Source organism: Augochlora pura, chromosome 1, assembly GCF_028453695.1.
Source record: "Augochlora pura isolate Apur16 chromosome 1, APUR_v2.2.1, whole genome shotgun sequence".
Taxonomy (NCBI): domain Eukaryota; kingdom Metazoa; phylum Arthropoda; class Insecta; order Hymenoptera; family Halictidae; genus Augochlora; species Augochlora pura.
The window spans coordinates 9,622,553-9,650,253 of record NC_135772.1 but is presented as its reverse complement, the minus strand read 5'-3'; the positions used below and the strand labels follow the sequence as shown (position 1 = coordinate 9,650,253).

Here is a 27,701-nt window from a genome sequence, read left to right as displayed (position 1 = left end):
AACGGTAGAAACAGACGTTTTGGCGACCTTATTTCAAATAATGGTGCTCGCTTGGAGAGTGCTCAATAATGCATGGCACGATGAAAACGTGACAGCACATTCTATTAGGTTGGTGCATATGAAATATCGGATTATTAAGTGATTGTATTTAATCAAAATATGCCCCATTTGTTTCAATACACTTTTCCCAACGCGAGTTCAATTCATAGATGTCTGTCTTCAATAAATTCTTCGGATCAATAAACTACAGTATGGAATTTTTCAGACTGTCTCCATTTACATACTGTTTAGCCCATAAAAGCTACGCATATGTCGTACAAAACAATTGCGAAATTAAATGAAGTAAAATATAAAATTTTATAAAATATAGATCTTTCGCCAACCGACTTTCAGTATTTGAAACATTTAGGACAGTTTTTACGGGTTAAATAGTATATAAATGAAGACAGTCTGAAATATTCCATGTCAGAGTTTATTGATTCTAAAGATCAGAATTTGTTTCAGACAGGCATTTCTGTATTGAAATGTCGTTGAAAAAGGTGTAGTAAAGCGAACGGGGCATATTTTGATTAAATCAACAACTATTGTAAGAAAATATACAGTTTTATCTATTTAATACTAAAAATTATACCAGGCTTATAAAACTTTTCCAAACTTTTCCGCGTTGCATCCACTACCGAAGATATACCCGCGCATTATGAAATAGTCGGAGTTCAGAGTTATGCAAGGCTAAACGCGCATTGGCACCTACGCTTGAGCACCTGTTTCAGCGGCGGACACTTTTCGACGGTGTACACGAGTGACAGCTGTTTCATTAATTACTGTTCAACAAAATTCCAACTTTCTCCAGTATTTCCATTTATAACTAGAATTCGCAGCTCTATGCGAAATAAAAATTGTCAATTCTAGCAGAAAGAGGCTTCCCAGGTGTGACGCTCACTTTTTGTGACAAATCGAGGAAAGATAACAATGACCTTAATGTTTTCTATCTTAATTTAGTTATTTGCAACATAAATAAATGAAATCAATAGTCTACTTTACAAGTATAACCAGTGTCTTTTTACACAGTGATCCCAGAGAGATGCTTGAACACGAGCGTTTTAAGTGGTAACTATTGGGTTGGCAATTAAGTGATTGCGGATTTTGTTAACAGATGGTCTTAGCGCATTCTTTTGTTTAATCAACGTGTTCAAAGTAATTAAGTTATATTGTCTGTCTGGAATTTCATCTTCAATTTAGTAAAAAAATTGTATCAATTAATTATTTAGTTTCGTTTTTATCACTATTTGAAGATGGAAGGACAAGAAGCGCATTTTAGACATATTTTATTGTATTATTTCCAAAAAGGCGGGATTAAAGCACCTGATCTATATTGTTTTCTTGCTGTTTGGACCTTCACCTTTAATTTAGTAAGAAAATTCTACCGATTAATTATTTAGTTTTGTTTTTATTACAGTTAGAAGATGGAAGGGTCGCGCATCTCAGACATATTTTATTACATTATTTCCAAAAAAGCATAGAAATCGCGAGCACGATTTTTATGTTGTTTATACAGTGTATTAAAATGAAGCCTTGAAAGAATGGCAGTGTCAAAATGGATGTCTTATTGACTAAGCCTATATTTTTAAACAAAAGAATTGAATTTTCCTTCTTGTTTTCAATCCGCAATTGCCAACCCAATAGATGATAAGAGATAACTGGACCGATTTCTGATTTTATATATTTCTGACAAAAATAACTAAGTATCTTATAATACTTTTATATAATGCAACATTTGTTAAATGTTATTAGAAAAGGGAAACAATTTTTATTTAACTTACGTTTCTTGCAATCAACTGAGATAATTTTTACTTTGCATACAAAGTCTAATGATAACGTTGGAACAAAATCTAGGGGAAACTTACCGTGAACGTGTAAAATCCACCTGGAACCGGTTGACCCCCGAATTTAATGCTGAGAGTATAGTCACCAGCATCTACGACTGTGTAGTAGACGCTGACGGTGCCGTCTCCATTATCTTCGATGTCAATATCTACAACTTCGCTGTAAATTGAAATCAAATATATCCATATTAAATTCAAGTAGTTCTTAAAACTTGAATATATACTGCAAAAATAACGCAAATGTATAAAAATTCTCAAAATTAATCCTTTTGTAAATTGTATTGATTATGATAATGATTAATTTTATTTCTAAAACAAAAGTGAAAATAGTCGAGAAAAATATAAATGTGGAATGGAAAGAGGTGTATATAATCTGCAAAAGGATTAATTTGTAGCATAAAATCTGTATAGAGTCGAAGACTCTGCCAGCTGACTTTGGAAACATGTATGGCAAGGTACAGTGTATGTTCGAGCTCAGTTTCGTTTTATAATTTACAGATGGCACATAAAATATCGGAGAGGCTGGTAGGTGACATGGATCAAAGAGAATTAAGCGAATCGTATCTGGAAATCGTCAGATTGTTAAATATAAATAAGAGTACTGCGGCCAACATCCTACGCAGGCATAATCGTGAATAGCGCATTCAATCGATCCCCCCTTTCCCTCCTCTCCAACGAACATCTTAAATTTCCTGATGCATGAAGTTAGAGACAAATTGTTTGAAAAGTAAAACAAGATCTTAGACGAGATGCTAGTGAATTAACTTATGACGTATTTTCAGGATACGAATGTTGCATTTGCAGTGCGTCGAGTATTAAAAGCCTGTAGATAATATAGCGCGACAGTGCAGTTGCTTCATGAAAAGTCAAGACTTTGGAAGAGAGATTAATTTACCCTGGCTCCAAGAAGCATTTTCACATAAAGTTTCCAATCTTCGGAGAAGCCTGGACATATTTACAAATTTAATGTCCCCACATTAAGAAATCATAATTCATAAATCACAAGCGATTATTCACAAATCGTTTATAGTTCGCGATTAATTTCTTTCAATACGTTTTCACGGAACATTGGTACAGATTTTTAAGACTGACTCTTCCATCAATTTGTAAATTGATTAAAGATCGTATTATTGAATTCTGAGTGAAAAGTGTACTGTCAATTTTACAATATAAGATCGAGCATAAGTTTTTTTACAATATTTTGATTTTGATTTCTATTCCACAAAACAGAAAAACCATCGCACATTAAATTTTCAGAACTAAATTTAATGAACAAGTAATATCACTGAAATTAATTCTATATAATAATTCAATTACTGCTCAACATAATTAAACGTAAAGATATAAAGTGTATTTATTATAATTTGTTAACACTTTATCGACTGTTCATCCGGTCGTAAAAATTTTCGTTTCTATTTTGATTTTATTTATCTTATTAATCGCGAAAGGTATTTAATATTTAAAAATTTATATAATAATATTGAAGATTTTAGTACACTTTAATCCTTTGCACTCGGTTGTCCCCTCTCAGGGGACGTAATTCTAGTATATGACTAAACATTAAAGTTTATTAGGGATTTGCAACTATTTCTCGATGTCTACAAATTCATATAAATCGAATATTATTATAACAATATTATATATGTATATCGTATACTATATAATAATATAATTGTTTATAAGCGCTGGTAGGTAACATCCATGATGGCGCCGAGTGCTAAGGGTTAACATATTTATCTCAATAATAGATAACAAATTAAGGGTTACTATGGCAACCGATTGATAAGGGCAACCTATGGCTACCGGTCGATAAAGTGTTAAAAGATTCTTTTCAATGAAATTGCTTCATTACCGTTTACATTCCATAGTTGTAAATTCACTATACTACACAAACGACTCATTTACGATATACTGAAGGAAATTTACCGAACCAGCAGGCATTTAGACGGGAATGCCTATTATTTGACCTTGTTTCATGTATTTATCAACAAACATAATAGTGCGCCAATATTCTCGTCCGGTCGAAATTTCACAATATTATGAATTCTTACTATATGTTTTATGGCACAGACCTGTGACCATGAACTTTGTGTTCGATTTGGTTAATGAAACTAGAAAGTTAAAAGTGATCATAGTAGTAAATATTTTATAATGTCATTATAATTACAATATAAAAGTCATCATAATAGTATCGTAACTCTTTTGCTAAACATGTTGGTAAAATTCAGTTTGTTCGAATATATTACAATAAAAATGAGTTATGCAAACTAATGAAAAATTATTGCCACTCATGTTATCTGTATGTAATTTTTCTTACTCTATAAATATTATATCTTACTGCAATGTGTTTCTATAAATTACAATTGGTGTTGAATTTTGTATAATAATTATTGCATAGAAGATTTGTCAGTTACGTATGGCGATTGTGATTCTATGTAAACGAAAGGAATGATAATGCAATGATATTTCTACAAGTAAATTTTCTACAAGAACTTAAACAAGGAAAGAGTTCAGGTATACACGAACTATACGAAAATGGAAGGCGTGGCTTTATAAGAATCTGTTCCGACTTTCTGCTTGTTTCAGCTACATTCCATCCAAATACCGCGAATGTTCGATCTTATTTTAAAAACTTTAGCACGGCCTCGACATTTATTTTAGATCGGTAAATTTATTGGTGTTGAGTCTGTTAATACGAGCTTTTATAACTACGGCTCAAGACACGACGCTACGTTGACTATATTTATAGAATTCGTTCTTCCCATTGAATTTCTCAAATATATTTTTAGTTTTATGTGTAATCTATGAAAAATAATGTGTCGAAGAAAGAAAACACAGAAAAGGTACTATTTCTGAACTTACTGGATAGAAAGAATGTTCTGCGGACCCTGCCTTAACATTTTATATAATACATATACATTCTCTAACAACAAATTTGATCGTGTACGTAACGCTTAAGAAAAATTTAAACATTTGAGAAAGATGATATTTCCAAACCGATTTCATTCTTATTCAATAAGCTGCAGGTCAAATTTAAATGCGCATTTCCTCGGAGAAAGATTTTCTAAATCTCGAAACAGTCTCGTCGAACATAAAAAGCCTTTGCGCACGCGATAAAAGTGTGCTCGAAAGTGCACTCACCTTCCAGACGTAGATTTTATTCTGCAGGTCACTGCACCGCGACCCGCGTTCACGGTATCGATTGTAATACACTGCTCTTCGCCCTGCGTCAATGTACGTTGTATTCCCTCTTTTATTTTGCATTCGTCAGCTTTTCCAGTGGACACGCTTTGTATCATAATGGGACAGTCTGGAACCTCTACTCCCCCGTATCGGACCTTTATTTGGTATCGGCCGCAATCGTCGGGTAAATATCTAGCCCGGTATTTGCCATCCCCAAGATCTTGGATTTCAACTTTTCGAGGAACTTGGTCGGGACCCTGAAAAACAATGATTTAAACACGACGTTCAGCCATTGTTTTGTCTAATTTTCAGTGTTTCATATAAACTGTATATTACGCTCACATAATTTCTTGGATTACCACCTTATTCAAGGCAGGTTTATTGAATTCAAATTTTTACTTTCCTTTATATTTTCATATTGATTACTATATTTTTCCATAAACACCATTCTATTATATTGTTTTACTTAATTTTACTAATTTTTTAAAATAGAGAGTTAAACTAATTTAATTTTGTTTTCTGATAATATTATTGGGTTATCCAGATATTAGTTGTGCATTTATCTAATGGTATACGAAGAAGTTTATTAAAATTGTGTCCGAATAAAAAATATCTGATACAATTCGATAGAGTACGGCTCGGTTTTTTCTAATAAACACTTTCAACAAATAACATAAGCGTTTTATGAAATGCCTATAGGAATAATTCTAAGCTCGATCGATCGCTTACCAAAACTTGAACTTCGAGGTCGCCATAGCCGGCCTTCGAAGTATCCACGACGAAATCGATCGGGAAGGACGCGGTGCAAACAGGAGACACCCCAGGTCCAGAGAGGACAACTTTGCTGGACTCCACGGTGGGTAGGATCTTTGGCTTGAAAGGACTTCCCGGTATGTTCTTCCCGTCGTAAGTCACGCCGACTTGCAAATTACTTCCCATAGGCGGTGGTTGGTAAGTGACTTCGTACAGACCGTCTCCGCGGCTCTTGATCAATGGTTTTTGAACCTGTCCTTTGTCGGTCTTCAGCGTGATATCCAACTGCGCCGGACTGCACTTCGACGTGTCGACCATAAACTTTGCCAACACGTTCTCTCGCACAGCTTCCAATCCGGTTCCACAGGCGGTAACATTGTTCGCTTCTGCATCGTTCACGACCAGAATTTGGAAGGGAGACCCCGGAATGTGTTGATCCGCGAATTTGATGGAGCACTCGTAGTCGCCTGGTTCGGTCGGAATGTATTCGACGCTGCACGAGCCGTCGTAATTGTCTTTACATGTCATCTTCACCTCGCCGGTGCCCTCCATGGACAATGCCAAATCGCTGTTACCGGCATCTGTAAGTAGAGGAAACGTGAATTAGTTTCTCAGCAATCCTTTTTAACTGCACAGAATACAAAAAAAGTTTCTTGATTTACTGTATAAAAGAGAAGTTACATGAAAATGTATTTCTTTTAATGATATTAAGACAGCGAAAGTAATACGACACTATTTTAAAATTTTTCTTGCCTATCATTTATCCATTTTTGCAACAAATGCGTTAAGTCAACAGTGTAGTGAAGACGTATTTCCTATATCGTGTGCTAATGATTACAAATTGCTAATACAAAGTTGTATTGATATTAAACTGCATTACTGCAGTTATTGGTACTATCGCATTACAGTATAACTTCAGATATCCGAACTAATCAAAAAAATTGTTGTAAAAATCGTTCAAGAGATTAACTTTTTACAGATTCGCACAACTATTTGTGATACGTATCTAAATAATAACAAAATTTATATATGAAAGGTTCAGATAATCGAACTTCTCTATTTTTAGTTTATCAAAATGATCAAATAGTGACAAGAATTTTTATTTGCTTTCTATTGGGTTGGCAAGAAAATAATTTTGGTTTGCACCAGTAGATAACGTTATGTTTGTTTCGTTATTCTTTGTCAATGTTAGAATTTTTTCTTTTGAGATTTGATAGTCAATACCTGTAGGTTGCTTTAAAAACAAATTTTTGTATAGAAAAAAATTGAGTTTTACGTCACACTAAAAACCCGAAATTACTTACTTGCCAACCAAATATTTGCAACTGATCAAACAGTCTAATGTTACCATATTCCAATAAATGTTCATAAAACAGGTTAATTTTGTATGGACTTGCCTTTCGTTTCTACAGTAAAAGTGTTGGATTTATTGACGCATCCTTCTTTCAAGCCTGGTCCATACGCTTTGCACTTTCTAGGGTCGCTCATACGTTCAACGTTAACTGAGAACGGTGAACCAGGAATTGGAATATTATCATAGAGTATATCTATGGTATGGCATCCTTCTTCGAATGGTACGTAGCACACGTTGTAAGTTCCATCTTCTCGCGGAGTGGCGACAGTTTGGGTTTGATCGCCACTTGGATACTTTATCACGTAGGAAACCTTTTCACCGTCAGTTTCCGACTTTCCCGGCATCGCCCGTGTGTCTATTGTAAATTCTGCTGGTTGGTTCACGCATACTCCTAGAATTAAACAGATACGGAAATTTTATTTTAACTGGTTATGAAGTTTTCAAAAACAATGTTGAGAATGTTTACAACAAGGAACGTATACTGCCTCTGTCGATTAAGCATGGAGTTTCAGGTTCGTTTGAAAAAACAGAATTTCAATGATTTGCTAAAATATGATTCTAATATTATATATTATATATGAGTTTAATGCATATAATGTATATAATTATTAATGCATATAATGTATATAATTATTAATGTATATAATGTATATAAAATATTAATGTAACTAATTATAATTATTATATTATAAAATTATTTTATTATATACAATTAATGTATATAAAATATGTAGATATATCATGTATAATGTAATGTCATGTATTTAAAAATAAAGAAATTATATAAATTATTATAATATACATTATGTATCTACATACTGAATATGCATTTTTGTTTGGATAAAAATGGATGTGAATGGATTTGAATGCAAATGGACTAAATATAAAAATTTCATCTGTGCAGTGTAAATAAAATTACTTAAATGTGATAGAGCCTAGCAAAATTTGTGACCGATTTGTATCGAAATTAACAAGAAGAAGAACGTCTCTGATTCTTGAAAGAGACGAAGCTTCATGCCTAATCGGACACGAGTATATCAGTCTTTTAGGTGCGTCCTGTGTTCGGTACTCAACGTAAGTATTCAGAGACACAATTTTATGTTAACTCATTCAGTAACACACAGTAGTTCAAACAAAGCAAACAGTATCTTAGCGGTTCACTAACAAACGACGAGTGAGTGAGATTTCATGTCAAGCATAACTGTATGTCTATTAAACTACAGTTACGATTATAACATACTTTCGAAATGAAAAATATTGTTAAATCTGTAGAATTCTGCAAACATTCTTGTGGTTCGATTGTGTTCGCAGTTGAGCCGAGTTAGAGTGTAAACGTTAGTTTCGATGTATTACAACTAATAGCTTGTCTTACCACTATTTTGTTGTTATTAGGGGGACTCTTTTGTTTGGATACACTTCCATATTAAATGTGTTGGAAATTATAGAAAATTTGGAAAGATGTTTGTTTAAGGGAATCGCGATATTAACCAGATCCGATGATCTTCGATATCGTTTCGAATGTTTACGAGTGGGTCACGGTTAGTATGCATGTACGCCGGCCGCGTCAGTGCGACGCCACAACCCATGATCTCTATTTCTTGGCTATAAATCATCGATCTTTTAACTTGCGCTGCAGTCTCTTGAAAAGTACTCTACGTCAATCATAGCTAAACAATTATTAAACTTTTCAAGGCACGTTAGAAGATCCATGTTTCATATTGAGCAGTGCACTGAGAAACTAAGTGTATTTCTTTGAATTTTCGAGAACTTGCAACTTTCGTAAACGTAAACAATTTTTTATATATTATTAAGTTACAAAATAGGCCTGTAACTGTTAGGATATCCTCATTTGTACAAATGGCATGCAACATTTTTATTCCTTAGCAAAAAATTGTGGGAAACTATTATAACGTCGTTGTTCATAGGATTCGCCTAACCGTTTCTTGATATTAATTTCTCTGAAATCGTTTTAGATATCAGTGTCGGATTGTTCGGAGATTGGTCTAATGTGAAATGAAAGAGATACCATATTCATTTGCTGCAAAACATCGATGAAGTATTCATTCATAGATTATCTACTTGCATGCAATAAAAAATCATACATTATTTAAATAGCCGATAAAGTATTTAAAATACTACAGAAATCTACTATTTAAATAAGAAATAATGGAAAAACTTATATTACAAATTACGATAATTAATACAAAATAATTTATGGATTTCAAGTAAATGGTGATCGAATACGAAACATTAGTCGATATACTTCCCAGATTTCTGAAAGGTAAGACGCTACATTCCAAAAAGAAAAGGAAATCACAATGAAATTAAAAATTACGGATTAATAATTATAATATACTCATACATCTAACGATAACGTAGAGCCAACAATATTTTCTCTATTATACCTCTTGTCAACTTCGCCTAATCTGCTCGAGTAATAATATACTCATTCACCATTATTGCATATACTGCATAGAGTGTAGAGGGTTCAAAGTGGACGTGGTTAACCCCTTGCACTACAATCCTTTTCACGCTGCGTTGATCAGCATTTATTTGTCTTTAATATTTTTAATAAAAGGACCGGACAATTTTTGTTCCTTTTATTGTTTTTATGTGCTTTTCTTTCTAAGCTTTGATAACGGATGAATTTATATTTATTTATTAGATCTTGTATGGAATCTGTATCACGAAGGAGCACAAATTAGTTCGATCCGTTTTTAAAAGATAGCTCTGACTGTTATGACTGTTTCATAGTAACAACTGATTTCAATTGTTTCTGAGAGATTAGATATCTGCCAATAATATTCAGTTTATATTGCTTTGAGTTTCATTTAATCCACCTGTTTTTTACTCTGTTGAATATGTCAAGTTTTGTGTTAACTAAGCAGCATTACCGGGAGATTTTAGTTTTCTGCTTTAATTGGAAGAAAAGTTCAGCTGAAGCACATCGAATGCTTGTTGAAGTCTATAGCGACAATGCTCCAACTGATAAATCATGTAGGCAATGGTTTCGACGCTTTAAGAATGGTGATTTTAGTGTTGAAGACAAGCCTTGCTCTGGGCAGCCAAAAAAATTTGAAGACAATCAATTGGTGGCATTACTCGATGAACATCCGAGTCAAACTCAAGAGGAGCTTGCAGAATCATTGGGAGTTACCCAACAAGCAGCTTCCGTACGATTGAAATCCATGGGAATGATTCACGAACAAGGCAATTGGGTGCCGTATGAACTGAAGCAGAGAGACATTGAAAGGCAATTTTTCACTTGCGAGCAGCTGATTCAAAGGCAACAAAGAAAGGGTTTTTTAAATGGGATTGTGACTGGGGATGAGAAATGGATATTCTACGATAACCCCTAGAAGAAAAAATACTACGCTATGCCAGGTCAATCATTGTCATCGTCCTCAACACCAACACCAAAACCGAATATTCATGGTTCAAAGGTCCTGCTGTGTATCTGGTGGGATCAAAAGGGTGTTGTATACTATGAGCTGCCACAACCTGGCGATTCCATTACGGGCCATCGGTATAGGCTGCAATTGATACGTTTGAGCCGTGCATTACGACAAAAACGACCGGAATACGATCAGAGACATGACAAAGTCATTCTTCTCCATGATAACGCTCGGCCTCATGTCGCAAAAGTTGTGAAAAATTATTTGAAAACGCTGAAGTGGGATATTTTACCGCACCCGCCGTACTTGCTGGACATTACTCCTACTGATTACTGGTTGTTCCGACGGATGCAGCACGATTTGGCAGGTCACAGATTCACTTCTTTCGCAGAAATCGAAAATTGGCTTGTAATTTGGATCGCCTCAAAAGACGAGATATTTTTTCGAGATGGAATTCAAAAATTGCCTGAGTGGTGGGAAAAAGTAGTAAACAGCGATGGACAATACTTTGATTAATCTGTTAATTCATTTTGTTCTCGAAATAAATGTATTTTTCACCACAAAAAAAACGGACCGAACTAATTTGTACTCCCAATAATAGTGCAAGGGGTTAAGTTGCTCCGGAGTCCAGACTAGAGCTCGGAATTGACTAGCACGCAACACGAGGATCAAGAGAGCTACGCCTTCTGATTACTGTCACGCTCCTGGTAATCCCCTAATTGCTGCACACACGCATGTAAACCAACACGTACACGCACACGAATTGCTCCGAATCGAAATAGGCGATCACGGGTAGCGCGATACGTGACGGGAATTAGGCGATTCTTATGTTGTGTGCTGGTTAACCCCTTGCAATATAATAACGAGTCAGACTCGTGATAAAGTTTCTATGTAAGATCTATTAAATATGAATATTATTAATTTCTTCTGCGTCGAAATAAAAATATATTCTTCTGTTATTAAAGTATAGAAACGAAGGTAAATAAAGACAATTACAAGAAACAAAAATTGTCTGGTCTTATTAAGAAAAATATTAAGAACGAATAAGTGCTAATCGACGCAGTGTGAAAGGAGTCGTGTAGTGCAAAGGGTTAATTCCGAGCCCTGGTCTTAGTCCAGACTTGAGCTACTGCTGGTTCACAAACTCTAATGTAGACTGCGGATCTTTATGCAAAACAAAACTTATAATATATCAAATAAAACTTTCTTTCTTTTCATTTAAAATTTCAGCTACTCATTACGATTATAAATGCATAAAATCCACAATCTACACGCAAAACGATGCACAATGGTTTAATTTTTTTCACGCCACACTGATTGTACTCGATTTTTGAAGCAAAATTAATACATATGGAGCATCCTGTCCATGCAATTACGTGCACTTTGAGTAGATATCTCGACTGCATCGAACTATTCAATATGTTAGAAACCAGAGCAATTTCATGTATATTAAATTTGAAGACCGCGCTGAAGTAACTTGCGAGATATCTACGATGTAAATGACGACTTACATCGCAATAAAAGAATCGGACGGTAAGTATAGTTCTAACCATTGTTGCGTTTACGTAAAAATATAAACTTCTGAAATAATAAGCTTCGTTTACTATTTCGATGGGCAGAAATTAATTAGCTCAACACTATTCAAAATAAGTAAAGTAAGCGATATCGAGACTATCAGAATATAAATTCTAGTCATACATAATTAAAATAATTCTAGTTATAAATATTATTCCATAAAAAGTCTTTCATAAAACATTGAATAAAATATTCCAACACGGATTTCATCAAAGTTAAACAAGCTATTCGTTTCTTTACCGAGTTCTCCGATATACATCCCGGCCGATCCATCGATATTGCAACGTCAGCACAACATCCAGAGCCATTTGAAAACCGACAAACAGAGGCAAACATCACACAACGCATATAATAGTACCATGCGGTTGAATGCCGTTCCCGGTGACTTTGATCTTCGAAAGATCGGCGTCCTTAACGACAATGGCCTGAAACGGGGAGCCTGGTATGTGTTGCTCGTTGAACGTGATATTGATACCATAATCGCCGATCTCTGTCGGCAGGTACGCAACCGAGCAAGTCCCGTCGCCATTGTCACGGCAGTTAATAGCAGCCTCGCAAGGGCCCTCGACTGTCACGCCGAGACCGCCTTGTCCAGCGCCGCGTGTGTCGATCACGAACTCCGCGGGTTTGTTCACCGTGCCGCGCGACAGTCCTTGCCCCGAGGCTCTGACTTTCCCGGGGTCAGAGCCGTGGACGCAAGTCAGCCGATACGGCTGACTCGATATGGACTCGCCGCCGAAACTAATGCCCAGAAGGTACTCGCCGAGCTCTGTCGGCGTGAAGTTCACCAGGTAACCATCGTGGGTCGGCACCACATGGGCCTTTATGCGATTTCCAGAAGGGGCTGTTATCGCCACTTGAAAGTCCGCCGCCGTTCCTGCGTCCTGAGTTATCACGTGGAACTGCTGCAAGCTGTTCACTGGCGCCGCTGCAGGTTTTAATCATCATGTGCTATACATACTATGTGCTTCCTAGTCTGACTTCAGAACTAGTAAAAACAAAATCCTATTGATCTACGTCTATGGCCACGCGTAGATGGGGCTAATTTATTAGCTAACGTTTCAAATTCTAGATTGGCGTGAGTCTAATGGTAAGTTTTGCTTCAATTTGAAACTGACATTTTTTCAAAAGTTTGAATTTCTCTTATTCCACCTCCGGAAGTTGTTAGAAACAACGTTTGCGAATTTTGCTAGCCCTAGTGACACTATCATATTATGAGAGCAGAGTCACGTCACGTTTTCACTTAAAATATCTTCATGATACACACGTATAAAAAAAGAAATATTTATTTCAATGATCTGTCTCACAGAGTCTTCGTCAATTAACGAGACATGTAACGTAAACGTTTGGGGCGTTCATGTCCCGTTGTTACGTAGTGTTTGCTTCAAGTGACAGAAATGATGTAAGACCGAGATAACAATTAGAAGCGCATGTTTACGGTGGTTGAATTCTGTCTTCTGGCAGTTCTTTAAATGCCAGAATGAATCACATGTCGCCAGACAGTCTAAAACTTATCGTTTATCACCTTAACGCCAACGTCGGACATTTAGAGATGACAGTAACACTAATTCAGCTTATTCTATCTCTAATCGTAAACACTGTCATATTAATCCTTTTATCTCAAATTGCTGAATGGAAAAGTGTATAGATCTTATTGCTGAATGCTTGCTTAATTCATAAAAGTATGTATCACTATTCAATAATATTAAATAAATGAGTATACTTGTACTGACAAGATGTCTGTTTCACTCGAAAATAACGAAATATTTACTGAGTTATGAAAAAATGTTTCAAAGAAAACTTTTCTGTATTTATTGCAAAATCAATTATAAATTTATATTGCACTGTTTCGATATAAAAAAAACAACCTCTATATAAGTATTTAATAAATTCTTCTGTTTACTTATAATTTCAAATTCAAAGATTTCTTTAAAAAGTCTAAGAATTTCTTATTTTATATCTTTGGAAGACAAGATTATTAATTTAGATATTTCATAAATAATTTACAACAGTGTAGCCGTGTTATATACTTACTTCTTGCAAGGCCATCGACTTTGATCTTAGAGACATCCACGTTCGGTTGAACGTTGACTTTAATAGGACAGTAGGGTACGTTCAATCCGCCGTAGTTCAAAGTTACGAAATAATTTCCTGGTTGGGTAGGCGAATAATGGACATTGTATATGCCATCTTCTTTCTTCTTTATGGAGGTCATGACCTCTTTTCCTTCGGCGTTGACAACGCTCACACGAAGATCACCCGGGCCAGCCTTTTGGCAGTCGACGTCGAAGTGCATCATCGGGCTCAACTTGGCTCCTTTTTCTAATCCAGGCCCGTAAGCCGACACCAACGCAGGATTCAAAAGTGAATCCACCTTCATCCTGAATGGAGATCCATTGATTGCCACACCACCATAATTGACCTAAATACAAGGGATACGCGAAAATAAATATAACTTACAATAATAATAATAATTCAAATTGAATGACTATAATCACCAAGTTTTAAATATCTACTTGCTACTATTCTAAAATTTTCCATTTTATTTTTATTTTTCAATTGCAACTGTTTTATTACTAAATATGTAATTCATTGTCAAAATATTAGTAATGTTTATCAGATGTTTTTGTATGTTCTTTTTGCCTAACGAAAATTTCTAATAAAATTTCCACCTGATATAATACCTAATACATCTAAAACATTTAAAATCGAATACATCTGAGAGTATGATGAGTTATTGATATAAAAAGCACTATAACTAATATAAAAATTAAAATCTTGCAAAGATACTGTTGCAAGTTTTTTTTAGGAAAACGACATATAGTCTGCAAGGTGCCATATAACTATTTCGGGATCAGCATACGTATCTGGCACAACACGTCACTGTTCGCCCTCCGTATCGACCTGCCTCACGAGCGCCACTGTTGGCAGACTATCGTAGGTCAGTAAAAGCTTCAATTATTAATCACGTGAAAACGGAACCGAAATGCAACGTTATTACTCCTATTCACTGCATGATTTCAGTCTATAGAATTAGATCTTGCTAGAGGTTCAGTTTAATAGGATCGACTATCTCTATGACAGTAATTTCTGAGAACAGTTTTATGTATGGATTTTGAATATGAAAAAGTTAGATTCAAAATGAACGTGCTAAGTAGCTGGAGATTTAAATTTATACATTCCCCTCACAAGCTAATACTATAGTAAGCTACGCTATATTATAAAGACTTGAGAGAGAAACTCCTGCAAGTCTACTTTAAAAAATACAATGCTGAAAAAATAATTGTAATTAGCCAACCATTATAATATGCTGCGTTTTGGACGTGGGGGTATACTGGCATTTGATTTTCCCATCATGAGTGTCCTCCACCTGAATAGGTACGTTTTTCCCGTTAACGTCTTGAACAATAACTTCCAAAGGTGCTTGGCCGGCTTGTTTCACGTCCACCGTGAAATTCGTTGGTTTATCGATAGGAATAGACTCTGATTGAACTCCAGGACCGTACACTTTAACCTATAAATGATATCCAAATAAGCTGTTATCATGTCTGCTGGGCATCACGTGTCACGCGACAGTACACTGCGTGACAAAATGATAGGACACCCCAGAATTTTTCGTGTTTCTCAAAACCAATAATGTATAGAAAGGTTTTGCATGTTTCTATATAAACAGTATCCTTATTTCAGTAATAGACGAAATACCGATCACTGTTTACGTGGTTTTCCAAGAATTATATCTGTTTATGTGAAAACCGGGTACGACAAAATAATAGGACAGTAGTAACAGAGAAGTCAGTAGCAAAGTGCCTGTTGAAAGACCAACATCAAATAATATTCAAATAGTTTATTTTCCAATAATAAGCAGTGAATAATAAAGATTAAGTAATTAGATAATTAAAAATATTAGCTTACATCTTTGAAAATGGGCCGTGGTGCCGAATTAAATAAAACCGAGAAAGACATTATTTTAAATTTAAAAAACGATGCAAGCATTTCCAAAATATCGAAATTAATAGGGAGAAGTCGAAATGTAATTAGAAACTTTATGGAAGACCCCGAGAATTACGGTAAAAAGAAAGGCAAAGGTCGACTGCGCGCTGTGATTGATCATGGTGTACGGATAATATTACGAATTGCTTGAAATTCCACCCTGACAGCACGTCAAATAGCACAGGAAGCAGCAATAGAAACCAATGTAAGAAATGTACAGCGTGTATTACATCTGATCATATGAAACGTAAAAAAATTCAGAGAAAGCCGCTCTTAACAAAGAAACATATTGCTGATCCATTGGTGTTTGTCAAAGAGCACATTAGATAGAAGAAGTGGAAGAAAGTGCTTTTTACCGATGAAAAATGATTTACTCTCGATGGACCAGATGATTGGTCGTATTATTTTCATGATCTTAGAAGGGAACCGATGTTTCAAGTTAAACGTCAGATGAGAGGAGGAAGAATCTTGGTTTGGGGAGGAATTGGATATAAAGGGAAAACAAATTATATAAAACTAATTGATGAAGAAATTGCAGCAAATGCGGAACGAATTAGTGGAGATGACGTCATCTTTCAGCAAGATAATGCATCGGTGCATACGGCCAAAGCGGAAAAACAATATTTTCAATCAAATAATATTCAATTTTTACCTTGGCGGGCGAGATCGTCACATTTGAATATTATTGAAAATGTCTGGGGATAGTTATCTCGTAACGTCTACAGAAAATGTAGACAATTTAATTCAATTGAAGAGTTAAAAGCCGTGCTTGAAGGAGGTTGGAACGCAATTTCGCGTAGTTATTTAAAAAAATTATATAAATCACTACCTAGGAGAAGAGTTTTATGTCATTTCACCTTATTGAAATGAAATAAAACATTAAAATTAAATAAAAATCATATTTTTTCTGCGCGTGTCCTAACAGTTTGTTGTACTCGTCTTTTACATAAACAGATATAATTCCTGTAAAAAAACATATTCAGTGGCTGTTTTCTCACGTGTTAATAAAGATGCTTTCTATGCATTATTGATTTTGAGAAACACAAAAAATTTTGGGATGTCCTATCACCATAAGAAGCAGATATACGAACCTTATCGGGAGCGAAACCAGATTTTGGCAAAATATTGGCAACGTACGGCGAGTTCGGTATATCTTCGTTCTCGCATAGTATGTGAATAGCATATTGTCCCGGGGCAGTCGGTAAGTAATATACGTCCGCAGTTTCGTCGCCATTATCGTAACACTCAATCCTGGCTTTCGATGGACCTTCGATGGAGAAGCCAAGGGCACCGGTCTCACCGTTTGTGATCACCGTGAACTTCGCTGGATAATCAACCACACCGCCATGAAGGCCAGGACCGAAGGTTCTGATGGCTGACTCTTTATATGGTCCAACATTTACTTCAAAAGGCGATTTGAAAATGTCTCTTCCGCCATATGTTATCGTCACGATGTGACGACCCTCCTTCATCGGCGTGTAGTTGCATTTGTACGTTGTCGCGTCGACTTTGGAGATGCTAGAAACATGCCATAATGTTTGTTAAAATACTCCCTATTCGTAATGATGTGATTTAGACTTCGGATTTTTATGCAACATTAAAATTGTCTGCATTGTTAGTATTGACCAAGGGTGACCCAAAGTTTTTTTCTTTTAATAGTATCATTAAATTAAAAACAGATTCTCGTAGCTCTGTATTTCACTTATAAAATTTCGCCATAAATAAGTTAAGAATTAATGCATATTCAAAGGTGCCATTTTTAAAATGATTCAGTATTTGTACGTTTCATATTATAGTACGTTGTTTTACAAATTTTCGGAGGGATACCTTTTAGAAATGAATTTATATAAAAAATTAATATTTATCTTGCAAAGCAGCAAACAGAATGGAATAATTTAAAAGCACGATTGTGCAGAAAAGGTTAGGACAGTCTGGTTTTATAAAAACACTGTAAATCATCCCTTGAAAAAATAATTGTGAAGCTACCGTTTGCATTAGAAGATTACTTACTGCACAGGACAATTAAGTCCTCCCGGAGCAATAACTTTGACTCCAGGTACTTCGTCGCCCGCGTCGTTTGTAACAATAGTGAAATCTGCGTTATCTTTAACGCGTACGCCGTTCGGTAAGATTCCTCGCCCGTAAGCTCTGCACTTTTTGCTGTCTACCGCTGGTGTCACATTAACGGGATAAGGACTTCCAGGTATGGGCTTCCCAGCAAAAGCTATATTCACCGAATTCAAACCAGATAACGGAGCATTGTACTCGCATCTCCATACATCTGGCGCAGATCGGAAAAGTTTTACAGGAACAGTTGACAATGACCCCTGAAATTAGTAATATTTGTTAGGTATTGTGTATACAATTAACTCATAATTTGTGCACATATCTCGGACTTAACAAAATAATAATATCGCTTTAAAAACAACTAATTTGCATAAAGGTTCAATGCAGATGGGTCAATTATTGTGGTAAAAATTTGAGATTTAATTTTTCGAATTTTTCCACATTGTATCTATTATTACAAAATGTAGAACAGTGATTTACCTGAGGATCTTTTATCGCGACTTGTGGCACACCTTGTCCAGCATTTTTCGTGAATATTTCGAAAAAGGTTGGTTTGTTAGTTGTGACACCATCTGGTAGTAAGCCAGGTCCGCTAGCAGTCACTTTGGTAGGATCGCCAGACTGTGCTCCCACGTTTACAGTGTGAGGACTGTTGTCAATCTCGTTTCCATTGACATATATCTTCACTTTATGCGGTCCTTGAGCTTTCGGAACGTACGAAACAGAGTTTTTGAACTTTCCATCTTTTTCGGGAATAATTTCCACCTGTGGAAAGTAAAACGTATCAGTATCAAAATTAAAATGTCTTCAAACTTCAATCATAACATTGATGAAACATTAGAATAAAATTTAAACCTTAATCTATAACATCAAGTGATAACATCAAATGACATTTTTTGTGGGGGGGGGGGGGGGGGTGGGGTGGCATCATTATCAAGAGTTGAAAAGGGGGGGGAGGGGTAAAAATGTTTCATAAATTACCTGTCGATAGGTATTTTGCAAATGTTCCTTTGTATGTTAAGATATGAAAATATTAGTCTCGAAATTGTGGCATGTAAGACGGTATCAAATTTTTATAAAAAGCTAAGCTTACCGGTATCCTGTTTCCTTTCGGATCCTCCACTATAACTTGAACTTTCCCGGGCGAGAATGTTTCTACTATGAAATTGTTGCGCGTATCTGCGACTGGACCATTTGGTTCGATACCGGGTCCGTAAACTTTCGCCCTGTGGGACAAATTTTGTCAGCAACACGTAACTTAATTGTTTGTTAACTATAAGAAATAACAAACGGAACATTCTAAAATTACATCTTCTCTAATATTACGACGGAGATCGATCTTTGAAAATCTCACACTGGAAGGACAATTTTTGAAATCAGCAATTTAAATATTTTAAATACTCGCATAACGACTTTCAAAGAAATTCAATATATACGAATTTATATATTGTTTTATAACAAAAACGAAATTGGAGAAATTCAAACCTCGTGCGTTTTCGATTATAATACATGCTTCGATAAAAGAAGTTTAGCAACAGATTTCTTTTTTATTAGTTTGATAGATCATAATTATAAATGATATTTATTCCTTTAACGTTAAATTTCGGTATCATTCTCCTGTTATCGCGTCGAAAGTTATGGAGCAAATACAACAATGAACATTATTTTTGTCTCTATTCTAAGAATTTGTTTAAAGTAGTGCAGATACGAAAGAAATTATAAAACAAGGAATTAACGAAGTATATCGTATTTCGTTCGATAAAACTCGTAATTTTTTTCGAGGCCCACGTCCAAAAATATTGATATTGAAAACTGTTAAGTAAGCCGAGGTAAACTGGTTAAACCTTCAAAGCTATCATGAAATTTTACCCCGAGCTAACTTTATTTGGTACATCAATAGCAAAACGTTTAAACGATAACGTTATACCGATAGTCTGAATAAATAATCACAAAATTGGTTCCGTCGGTCGTTCTTTTTATTAGTATTAAAACGAGATTTATATCGAAATGTTTATACAGTGTTTGAAAAAGCGACATCTCGTTTCCAAGTGATGAGGAAAATACAATTAATTATGCCTTACCTTCCGTCTCTTTCCGGGCCCGTTCTTTGTTTCAATGGAGCACCTTCTTTTAATTTAGCATGAGGATATTGGGACAAATAAGTCATCATCGATAATTCGTCTATGTTGGGGCTGATCATTTCCTCAGGTTTTATAAGCTATAACAAAGTTGCGAGTGAAATTAAGCTAATAAACTTAAGTTTTACACCACATTAAGCATTTCACGCTGCTTATTATTTATAATATTAATATTATTAATTTTATTCATTATTTTTACTCTGCAATCTCTTTAACTTTATACGAATAGAAACAGATAGAAAAAATGTAAATAATAAAAAATATAAGAAATATAAAATATAAATAAAGATAGAGACAGAGATTGAGATTTGCAATACGTTAAAACATTATTTTGTTATTTCTACTATCTTAAATGTCATCCACTCATTGTCATAAATGCATAAGATCCGGAGTTTATTTATGACGAAATGCTGCATTCAGGTGTTACCATAGCATATATGCTATTACAAAATGTTTACCTGTGGTATGTTCAACCAGTTGTCAGCCAAGTCCATCGCGTCCGAAGTATTTTGCAAAGCATTATTAGGATTCCATTCTTTCCAATCCGGGCAAAGGCCGGGCGCAACGGCGTCCACGAGAGCGCCAATGGTTCGTCCGTCTTTCCAATTCGATGTGAAGTTGTTGATCGGTAAATCTGGAATCTTCGCTTGAATCCATCGCATCAATCTCGCGTTTGGCGCAACAGGCTTGTCCGACTCGAAGTCCTCTTCCTCCAGCATAGGCAAAGAGATACAGTAATGAAGAATTAGCGTCCATAGTAATCCCAAAATCAGCTTCAGTTTACAGTCAACGATGTCTGTCGAATCTGTAACAGAAATCAATGCGGGCATGTTATTATTGTATAGTAAGTAGTATATTGTATAATATAGTAATAAGCCTTGAGCAAAAAACTCCAGAACCATCAAATTATCAGTGATATTATTGTAGTATTATTTTTCATGAAAATCAGTACTCTCGTATTTGCAAAAAGAAAAACTTACTATGATTTGATTGCATCCGCATTTCCCGGATATCCTTTTTATTATTAGCAATCATTTATTTCTTACTTAGAATTATCTATGTGAAATGATTCTAGATATCTGTATTTGTTCAATCTTCTATCTGCATCGAATTCTTTAAAACGATATCCTATATTATTTTTATAAGAATAGAAAAATGTTTGTAAACGTTTCAATTGGCTGAAACGACTAAACCAACAAATAAATCCACCTTCCTCAACTATTTTATGTGATCGTATACTGCAAATGTCGACAATATATTTCGCAAATCTCAGAAACTTATATTATAATGCTGAAAATTTCGTTATCAGATAAAACAATTCAAAAATATGATCTTCTATTTTTTGTCACTTCACTTCAATTACTGCTTGTACACAAATATTGTTAACCATTGTCCAGTAAACTAGTCGTTCTAACAACTCAAAAAGATTCGACTCGTTTCGTCGCATATTAAAAATATTATTTTATTTTAAAATATGTCCACCACATATTAGGTAGCAGAAAAAGTTCAAGCGGATTTTACAGAATACGTCCTTACCAACTGCAACGAGTGTTCTAAACCAATTTAATTATTTTCTTCCAGCAGCGCGCTCTCCAGTGTTTTTTAAAAAATTGTTACCACTGGGTAAACAAGAGCAGACTTAATGAGCACTCTTATCTCGCTACTCGTTGCATCCGCAACTTGCATTTATTGTTCACGTAGAAGATGTCCCAATTATCGTGTCCGTCTCATTTTTCGCACGGGAAAAAAAACATATAGGAAAAGAGAAGCCTTATATATACTAACACCTCCCTCTGTATCTAATATGTATCAATACTATTATTATGTTTACCCTGATAGGTAAATGTAATGAAATAATATTAAACTTTTCTTTTTCAATACTTTTTAACCAGGAGGCACGATAATTGAGACATCATGCCCTATACAACTTGACCATCCTCTCTCACAATCCTCTCATTTATACTCCTTTCCTTCAACATTTTTCCCGGTCACGTCTTGCACGTCGTATCAACCACTTTTAGATCTAGAAAAGTTTCCCATCAGAGTTTCCTGGTCTTTTCTTCGAGACTTCTCGAAGGCAGAACCAACACTCCTTGCTCGCGTATCAAACATTTCGAAGTTAATTATATTTTTCTTTTCGTTCTCGAATATACCTCCTATTTCAATTGAATTTGCTATTAAATTGTTACTCCCGCATACACGTCAAAATATACAGCCACAGCGTTCATGCAATTGAAAGTTTCTAACAGTAACTATAATCCAATCACCCCCACCTTTGAATCTATGCTACAGTATAATATTATACTAAAAAGGTGGCATTCGTTAACATCTGTGGTTGATTTTACTAATAAAAGTCAAGTATTCCAACATGTTAGTTGCTCAACGCTTCGCACATATTGACTGGAGATAGCTAAAACCAATAATCTGCGATGGCAAGATACAAATTCGTGAGAAATTCTCCGTCAAAGAAAGGATGACCTGCTGATTCAATTCGTAGTTTAGCACCGCTGACGAGAGAATGATGGTTAATTCGATTTATGGAATACGTCAACACCTGAATCTCAATAGAAAGATTAGATAATTGTTATATTATTTATAAATCGCGAACCACCTTTTCATATCTGCCAACGAACGATAATTTGCGAAGTATTTTGGGCTTCGACGTCGGGGGAACCGCGAGATAACTGGCTACGAAATTTCGGAAGATACGATCAAGTGCAAACGATTCGTATAATTCAGGCTCGAAGCGTTACGCGCCTGGTTGCCGGACAGAGACGCATAGGTTTGTCCTTCGTGACAGAACTACTGTTCAAGTCGAATCACACGCAGATCAATTGCACGTAGGATGTTCCGATGTCCGCGTAAATGCCAAAGACTAATGGAAGGTCTCCTTATTAGCTAGTATTACATTCAGGTTATTGGCAACTATTCAATCGGTGAATCACTATCTCAAAGATATTCCCTCGCGTTTTTCTTGCTCGTTCATCAAATTTGGGCGCAGTAAATGTTTACCTTCGAGAAGCAATTTTCGAATCACTATTTTACGCTTGGTTATAGTTATAACATTATATAATTATAATGATCGTTATATATCGTCTAATTTTATTGCATTTGTAGAATGGCACGATCTAATAAGAAAATATTGATCTTGCAGAAATTGACTTTGAAAAAAATATTCTTGAAGAATGACATTTTATTTCGATTATAATAAAAACGAATAATCGTATATACTAGTGTTTGTTAATTAAATGTATGAATTTAAATTTATTATTTGCACAAATATTACTACAAAAATATATGGTAATTACGTGTATTAGCACAAGAAATGTGGATGATGAAACGATTACGGATCATTCTTTTTTAAAAGAAATGATTCACTTAGATCAAAAGAAATGAATGAATCAAACCGTCCAAGAACGTGAATACCTCCTCAGGAACCGGTACGAGTGTCTTACTACGGTACAGCAATATTGCATTACGTCAGGCTAATATCATTTCAGAGTAGTGTTCACGTCCACGGTTAACTGCTATTAAGAGAATCGGACTGAGAGCTAAGATTTAAGAGATATCGTTCGGAGCGGAATGAAACGAATGCATTTTACACAAAGAAATTGAAGTGACTCGAATCTGATATAGGTAGGCATGTACGTATGTATTTTTGGCATGACATTGTCTCGCGTAGGTTACAAATAGAGAATGACAAATCTTCGCGGAGACAATTTAACCGAGGTATTTCGAGAAATTTCACCTATTCACACGCAACAAAATTAGCAACGCGTGAAAACAATTAAATGTCAATACGGTGACTAACGCGTCAACACTTATGCACGAATCAGTGTCACATAACGCATTCTATGTATTAAACACGATCATTAATATCCATTTTTTAATTTAGAGCTCCGAGAAATGTAAAATAAATGTAAATGTATGGAGAAGTAAAAGAATTATTATTCCAAATCTTTGCGCTGTGTTTAAATGTACGTATACCAATTTGCAAAAGTGTTTGTGCAACGAGATGAAGTTTATTTCGATTTAAATTAATTTTGTGTTTCGGCGGTGTTTACATAGCGTTGAAAAACTTGTACGTAGGTAAAAATATCAAATTACTGGATTATGCTACAGTGTACGCTTGTGAACCATGTCCATTGTAGAATTTGCGCGATTATTAAAAAGTGTGTTTAACTTTATTAAATACCACTTCGGTGGTTTACCATGAAACAGGAAGTTCCATAAAACTCGGTGGCATTTTACACACTTTTTTTCCGTAATGCTTAAGAATACGTATGACGCAAGACGAATTGCGTGGAGTTTTATAAATCAATACTTCAATAATCAGATAAAGTGCTGGAATTATTTTAGTAATACGTGATAAATTAATAAGAAATTACATGATTTAAATTATATACTGTTTATATAGCTATATAAATATGATTCAGTTGCCAATATCGGATGTACTTAGATTTCAAAATGTGCATCTGCTTTTCTGTTTATTTGTAATTACTTTAATTGCCATCAGTTAGAAACTTTTCAATTTTTATCCTTGCTCGGTAGATGAATACCTGGATATTACTGTAGCGATCAGAGTACATACCTAGATATTAATAGAAGCGTTTAAATCACTGATCTAGAGACTGATTTCTAGGTGGAGCGTTCAAATGATACTTCGCCCGTTTGATAACAAAAGATTAACGATTATCGATAATGCAAAGATTAAGAATATGAAATGCAAGAGCGTACACTTTGGCCTTTGTCGCAACAATTATAGTTCGATACTTCGGACTTAACTTTACCACCGGACCTTTGACAGACTTCCTAATTTATATCCGCGTGTCGCATCCAGCTGACATTTACGGCTGTGTTATAAATAATTACGATCATATGTATTGTTCGGCGTTTACATGCCCTCTTAAAGTTTTTAAAGTGCGAATACTATAATATATATTGCCATACTGTGAAGTGTAAAAATATTTCACCGGCTACGCTGCCTGAAAAAACATACTAGAGTCGTTTCATTACTTTTATATTTTAAATAAATTTCTTTCGAATCATACTTATATCAGACAATGTACACACGAGTATTCAACTTTTTATTCTAACTTTTGGTTCTTCACGTAGAGTACGGATTTCTTTGTTTAAAATTCTTTATATTTCTACGATAAAAAAATTGTTGAAACGCAAGTTGATATTTAACCCTTTGCACTCGAGTGGTGACTCCAAGGCACCACAAAAATTATTCTATTTCATTTCAAAATAATTTTTGCAACAATAAGGTTTAGATTTAAAAAATTGTCAAGTAGTAAAACTGTTGGTAGGAGTCACGAGAATAAATTTTGTATGCATAAAAATTTATTTCGTTGAATAGTATGGAAATACAGTTGAAATGGCTCCGAGTACAAAGGGTTAATATAAAACGTAGTTTCTGTCAAGAGTTTGTTTACATTTACTTTTAAATTAATTAAATCCAGTATAATATTTCTATAACCAAATGGTGCATTTTTAAAATAAATGAAAGTTTAAGGATGTAATACGATTAGATATAATAACCAGGGAGTAAAAATCTCCGACGAGTAAAAATTACATAAAATCCGCAGTCTACTAAAAATAATAAACCCGTCGCATCGGGGAAAGAACCTCTAGAACAAGCTAATATTTAAAACATTATTTCCCAGAGTAGAAATGCCTCCATCTACTAAAAGGTGTCCTGGGAAAATAGGGGACACCCTATGCGATCTCCCCATTAAAATATTCAAGCTATCTACGTTTTACGAGCAGGGCGCAAACATCTTAGTGTTTTAACGTGTACAATGAATTTTTATGTGCATGGCCAAACCGATGCGTGACAAAACAAGCTCGTACCAACGTGTATGGGCTGCTTAAGGTTGAGCTGGCGAGAGTTGGTGCATGAATTTGCTCTTTTACGTCTCCCACCCTTCACTTGCTGACTATATTCCCCTCTCGGCATCATCCTTCAAAGGTGATACTTGGCGATCAGTCATTACGAGCCGACCATTCGTAGTAGGGTTATATTTGTACGTTCGAGAATTTTGACGTCATTGTCGTTGACTGTAAAATGCAAACACAATGTTTGGTACAAAAATCGGTCAATGAACGGCTTTTGCAATATTTGTAAAATACTTCTATAACTAATACGTCTGATAATAAAAAAAATTATCCATTTTGAAAGTTTTAACTTTGTCACTCCTCCCCTCGCTACGTTCGTGGATACTACAACAGCATTGTTTGAAGATAATTAAAAATCATTGAGAAAAATGACCATTTTTAAAATGATTAAGAAGGTTATTAATGTAAATAAGATATTGTTAGGGTTGTTTCTTTCAATACTCGAACGGCGAACCTTTTCGACACGAACATAACTGAGCGCACTTAGGATGATCTATAATTTTATTTATCATTTTCTTCAACATTTCTTTCTTCAAAATTTTAAAGATATTCCATATAGGTACGTTTTTATAAACTTGAGTAGAACGTGTGAACATTTTAATTAATAATCAGAAATTATTTATATATGCGGTCAGAATAGACCCAATCCCCGCGATCAGAGTGGTTAAATGACACGGTACAATGTTTTTATATAAATCAATTCGTTGAAACATTGAGCATGTAAATCACGTAAATGGTGCTAAGCGAGATTGTCGGGAATTCAATGAACATCGCGCCACTAACGAGTTTACTAACATCGCACCTGCAGTTCATCCTAGTTACTGTTACACTCGCAGTGTACAACTTACCATCGTGCCCATCACGAAATGCGACAGATACCAATATCAAGAAACACTGAACACCGACTGACCACTTTAACTTCCTTAACCCTTAATAACCTAGAGTTTCAATTTTGATACCAATCTTTTAAACCGAATGTTCACATTACTATTAGTTTTTTTTATAGGTTGGCTGTACGTATTTTACTGTTGTATAATATTCTTTCCAACGAAATTAAAAAAAAAATCTAATGTCATTATTGTTTTATTTTATCTATGACATATTACTTGCGCGGTAAAGTGAACAAGTAAACACATTTTACTAAAAGTTTTGTTGAATACAAATTTGATATATTTTCTTTTTCTGAAGAATATAAATACTTTTGAGGTAAGTGAATATATTATTTTCGCTATGATATAATTATTTTTTGCGAGTGCATGTTTTACTTGAAGAAACTAGTGCTATTTTTGTGAGTATCAATTTTGATACTTCAGGCATTCCTTCAGGCATTTTTTTCTAAATAAATATGTAAAATAAATATTGTGATTTTTTTAGCTATTTTTCCCTTCATCTAGACCCTCAAGCAAACACAGTAATATTAAAAAAAAATCACTTTCGTAAATCAGGCTACTAAGGGTTAAAC

The 27,701-nt window shown here is 34.9% G+C and overlaps 1 protein-coding gene across 5 annotated transcripts in view; it reads right to left on the bottom strand.

Moving 5' to 3' along the window:
* Positions 1-27,701, bottom strand: part of Cher (filamin A protein cher) — a 138,603-nt gene that overhangs the window by 30,573 nt on the left and 80,329 nt on the right. For 3 of the 5 annotated variants that reach the window (XM_078181034.1, XM_078181043.1, XM_078181060.1), the window contains 13 exons: positions 20,797-21,143; positions 20,282-20,418; positions 19,294-19,426; positions 18,681-18,965; positions 18,144-18,460; positions 17,225-17,651; positions 15,442-15,657; positions 14,178-14,565; positions 12,502-13,071; positions 7,217-7,564; positions 5,796-6,400; positions 5,025-5,323; positions 1,905-2,043 (listed from right to left, as the gene is read on the bottom strand). In XM_078181034.1, coding sequence (XP_078037160.1) covers positions 1,905-2,043; positions 5,025-5,323; positions 5,796-6,400; positions 7,217-7,564; positions 12,502-13,071; positions 14,178-14,565; positions 15,442-15,657; positions 17,225-17,651; positions 18,144-18,460; positions 18,681-18,965; positions 19,294-19,426; positions 20,282-20,418; positions 20,797-21,143 — 4,211 coding nt within the window. The remainder of the gene's footprint in view (positions 1-1,904; positions 2,044-5,024; positions 5,324-5,795; positions 6,401-7,216; positions 7,565-12,501; positions 13,072-14,177; positions 14,566-15,441; positions 15,658-17,224; positions 17,652-18,143; positions 18,461-18,680; positions 18,966-19,293; positions 19,427-20,281; positions 20,419-20,796; positions 21,144-27,701) is intronic. The other 2 variants (XM_078181052.1, XM_078181069.1) reach the window with 1 other exon arrangement.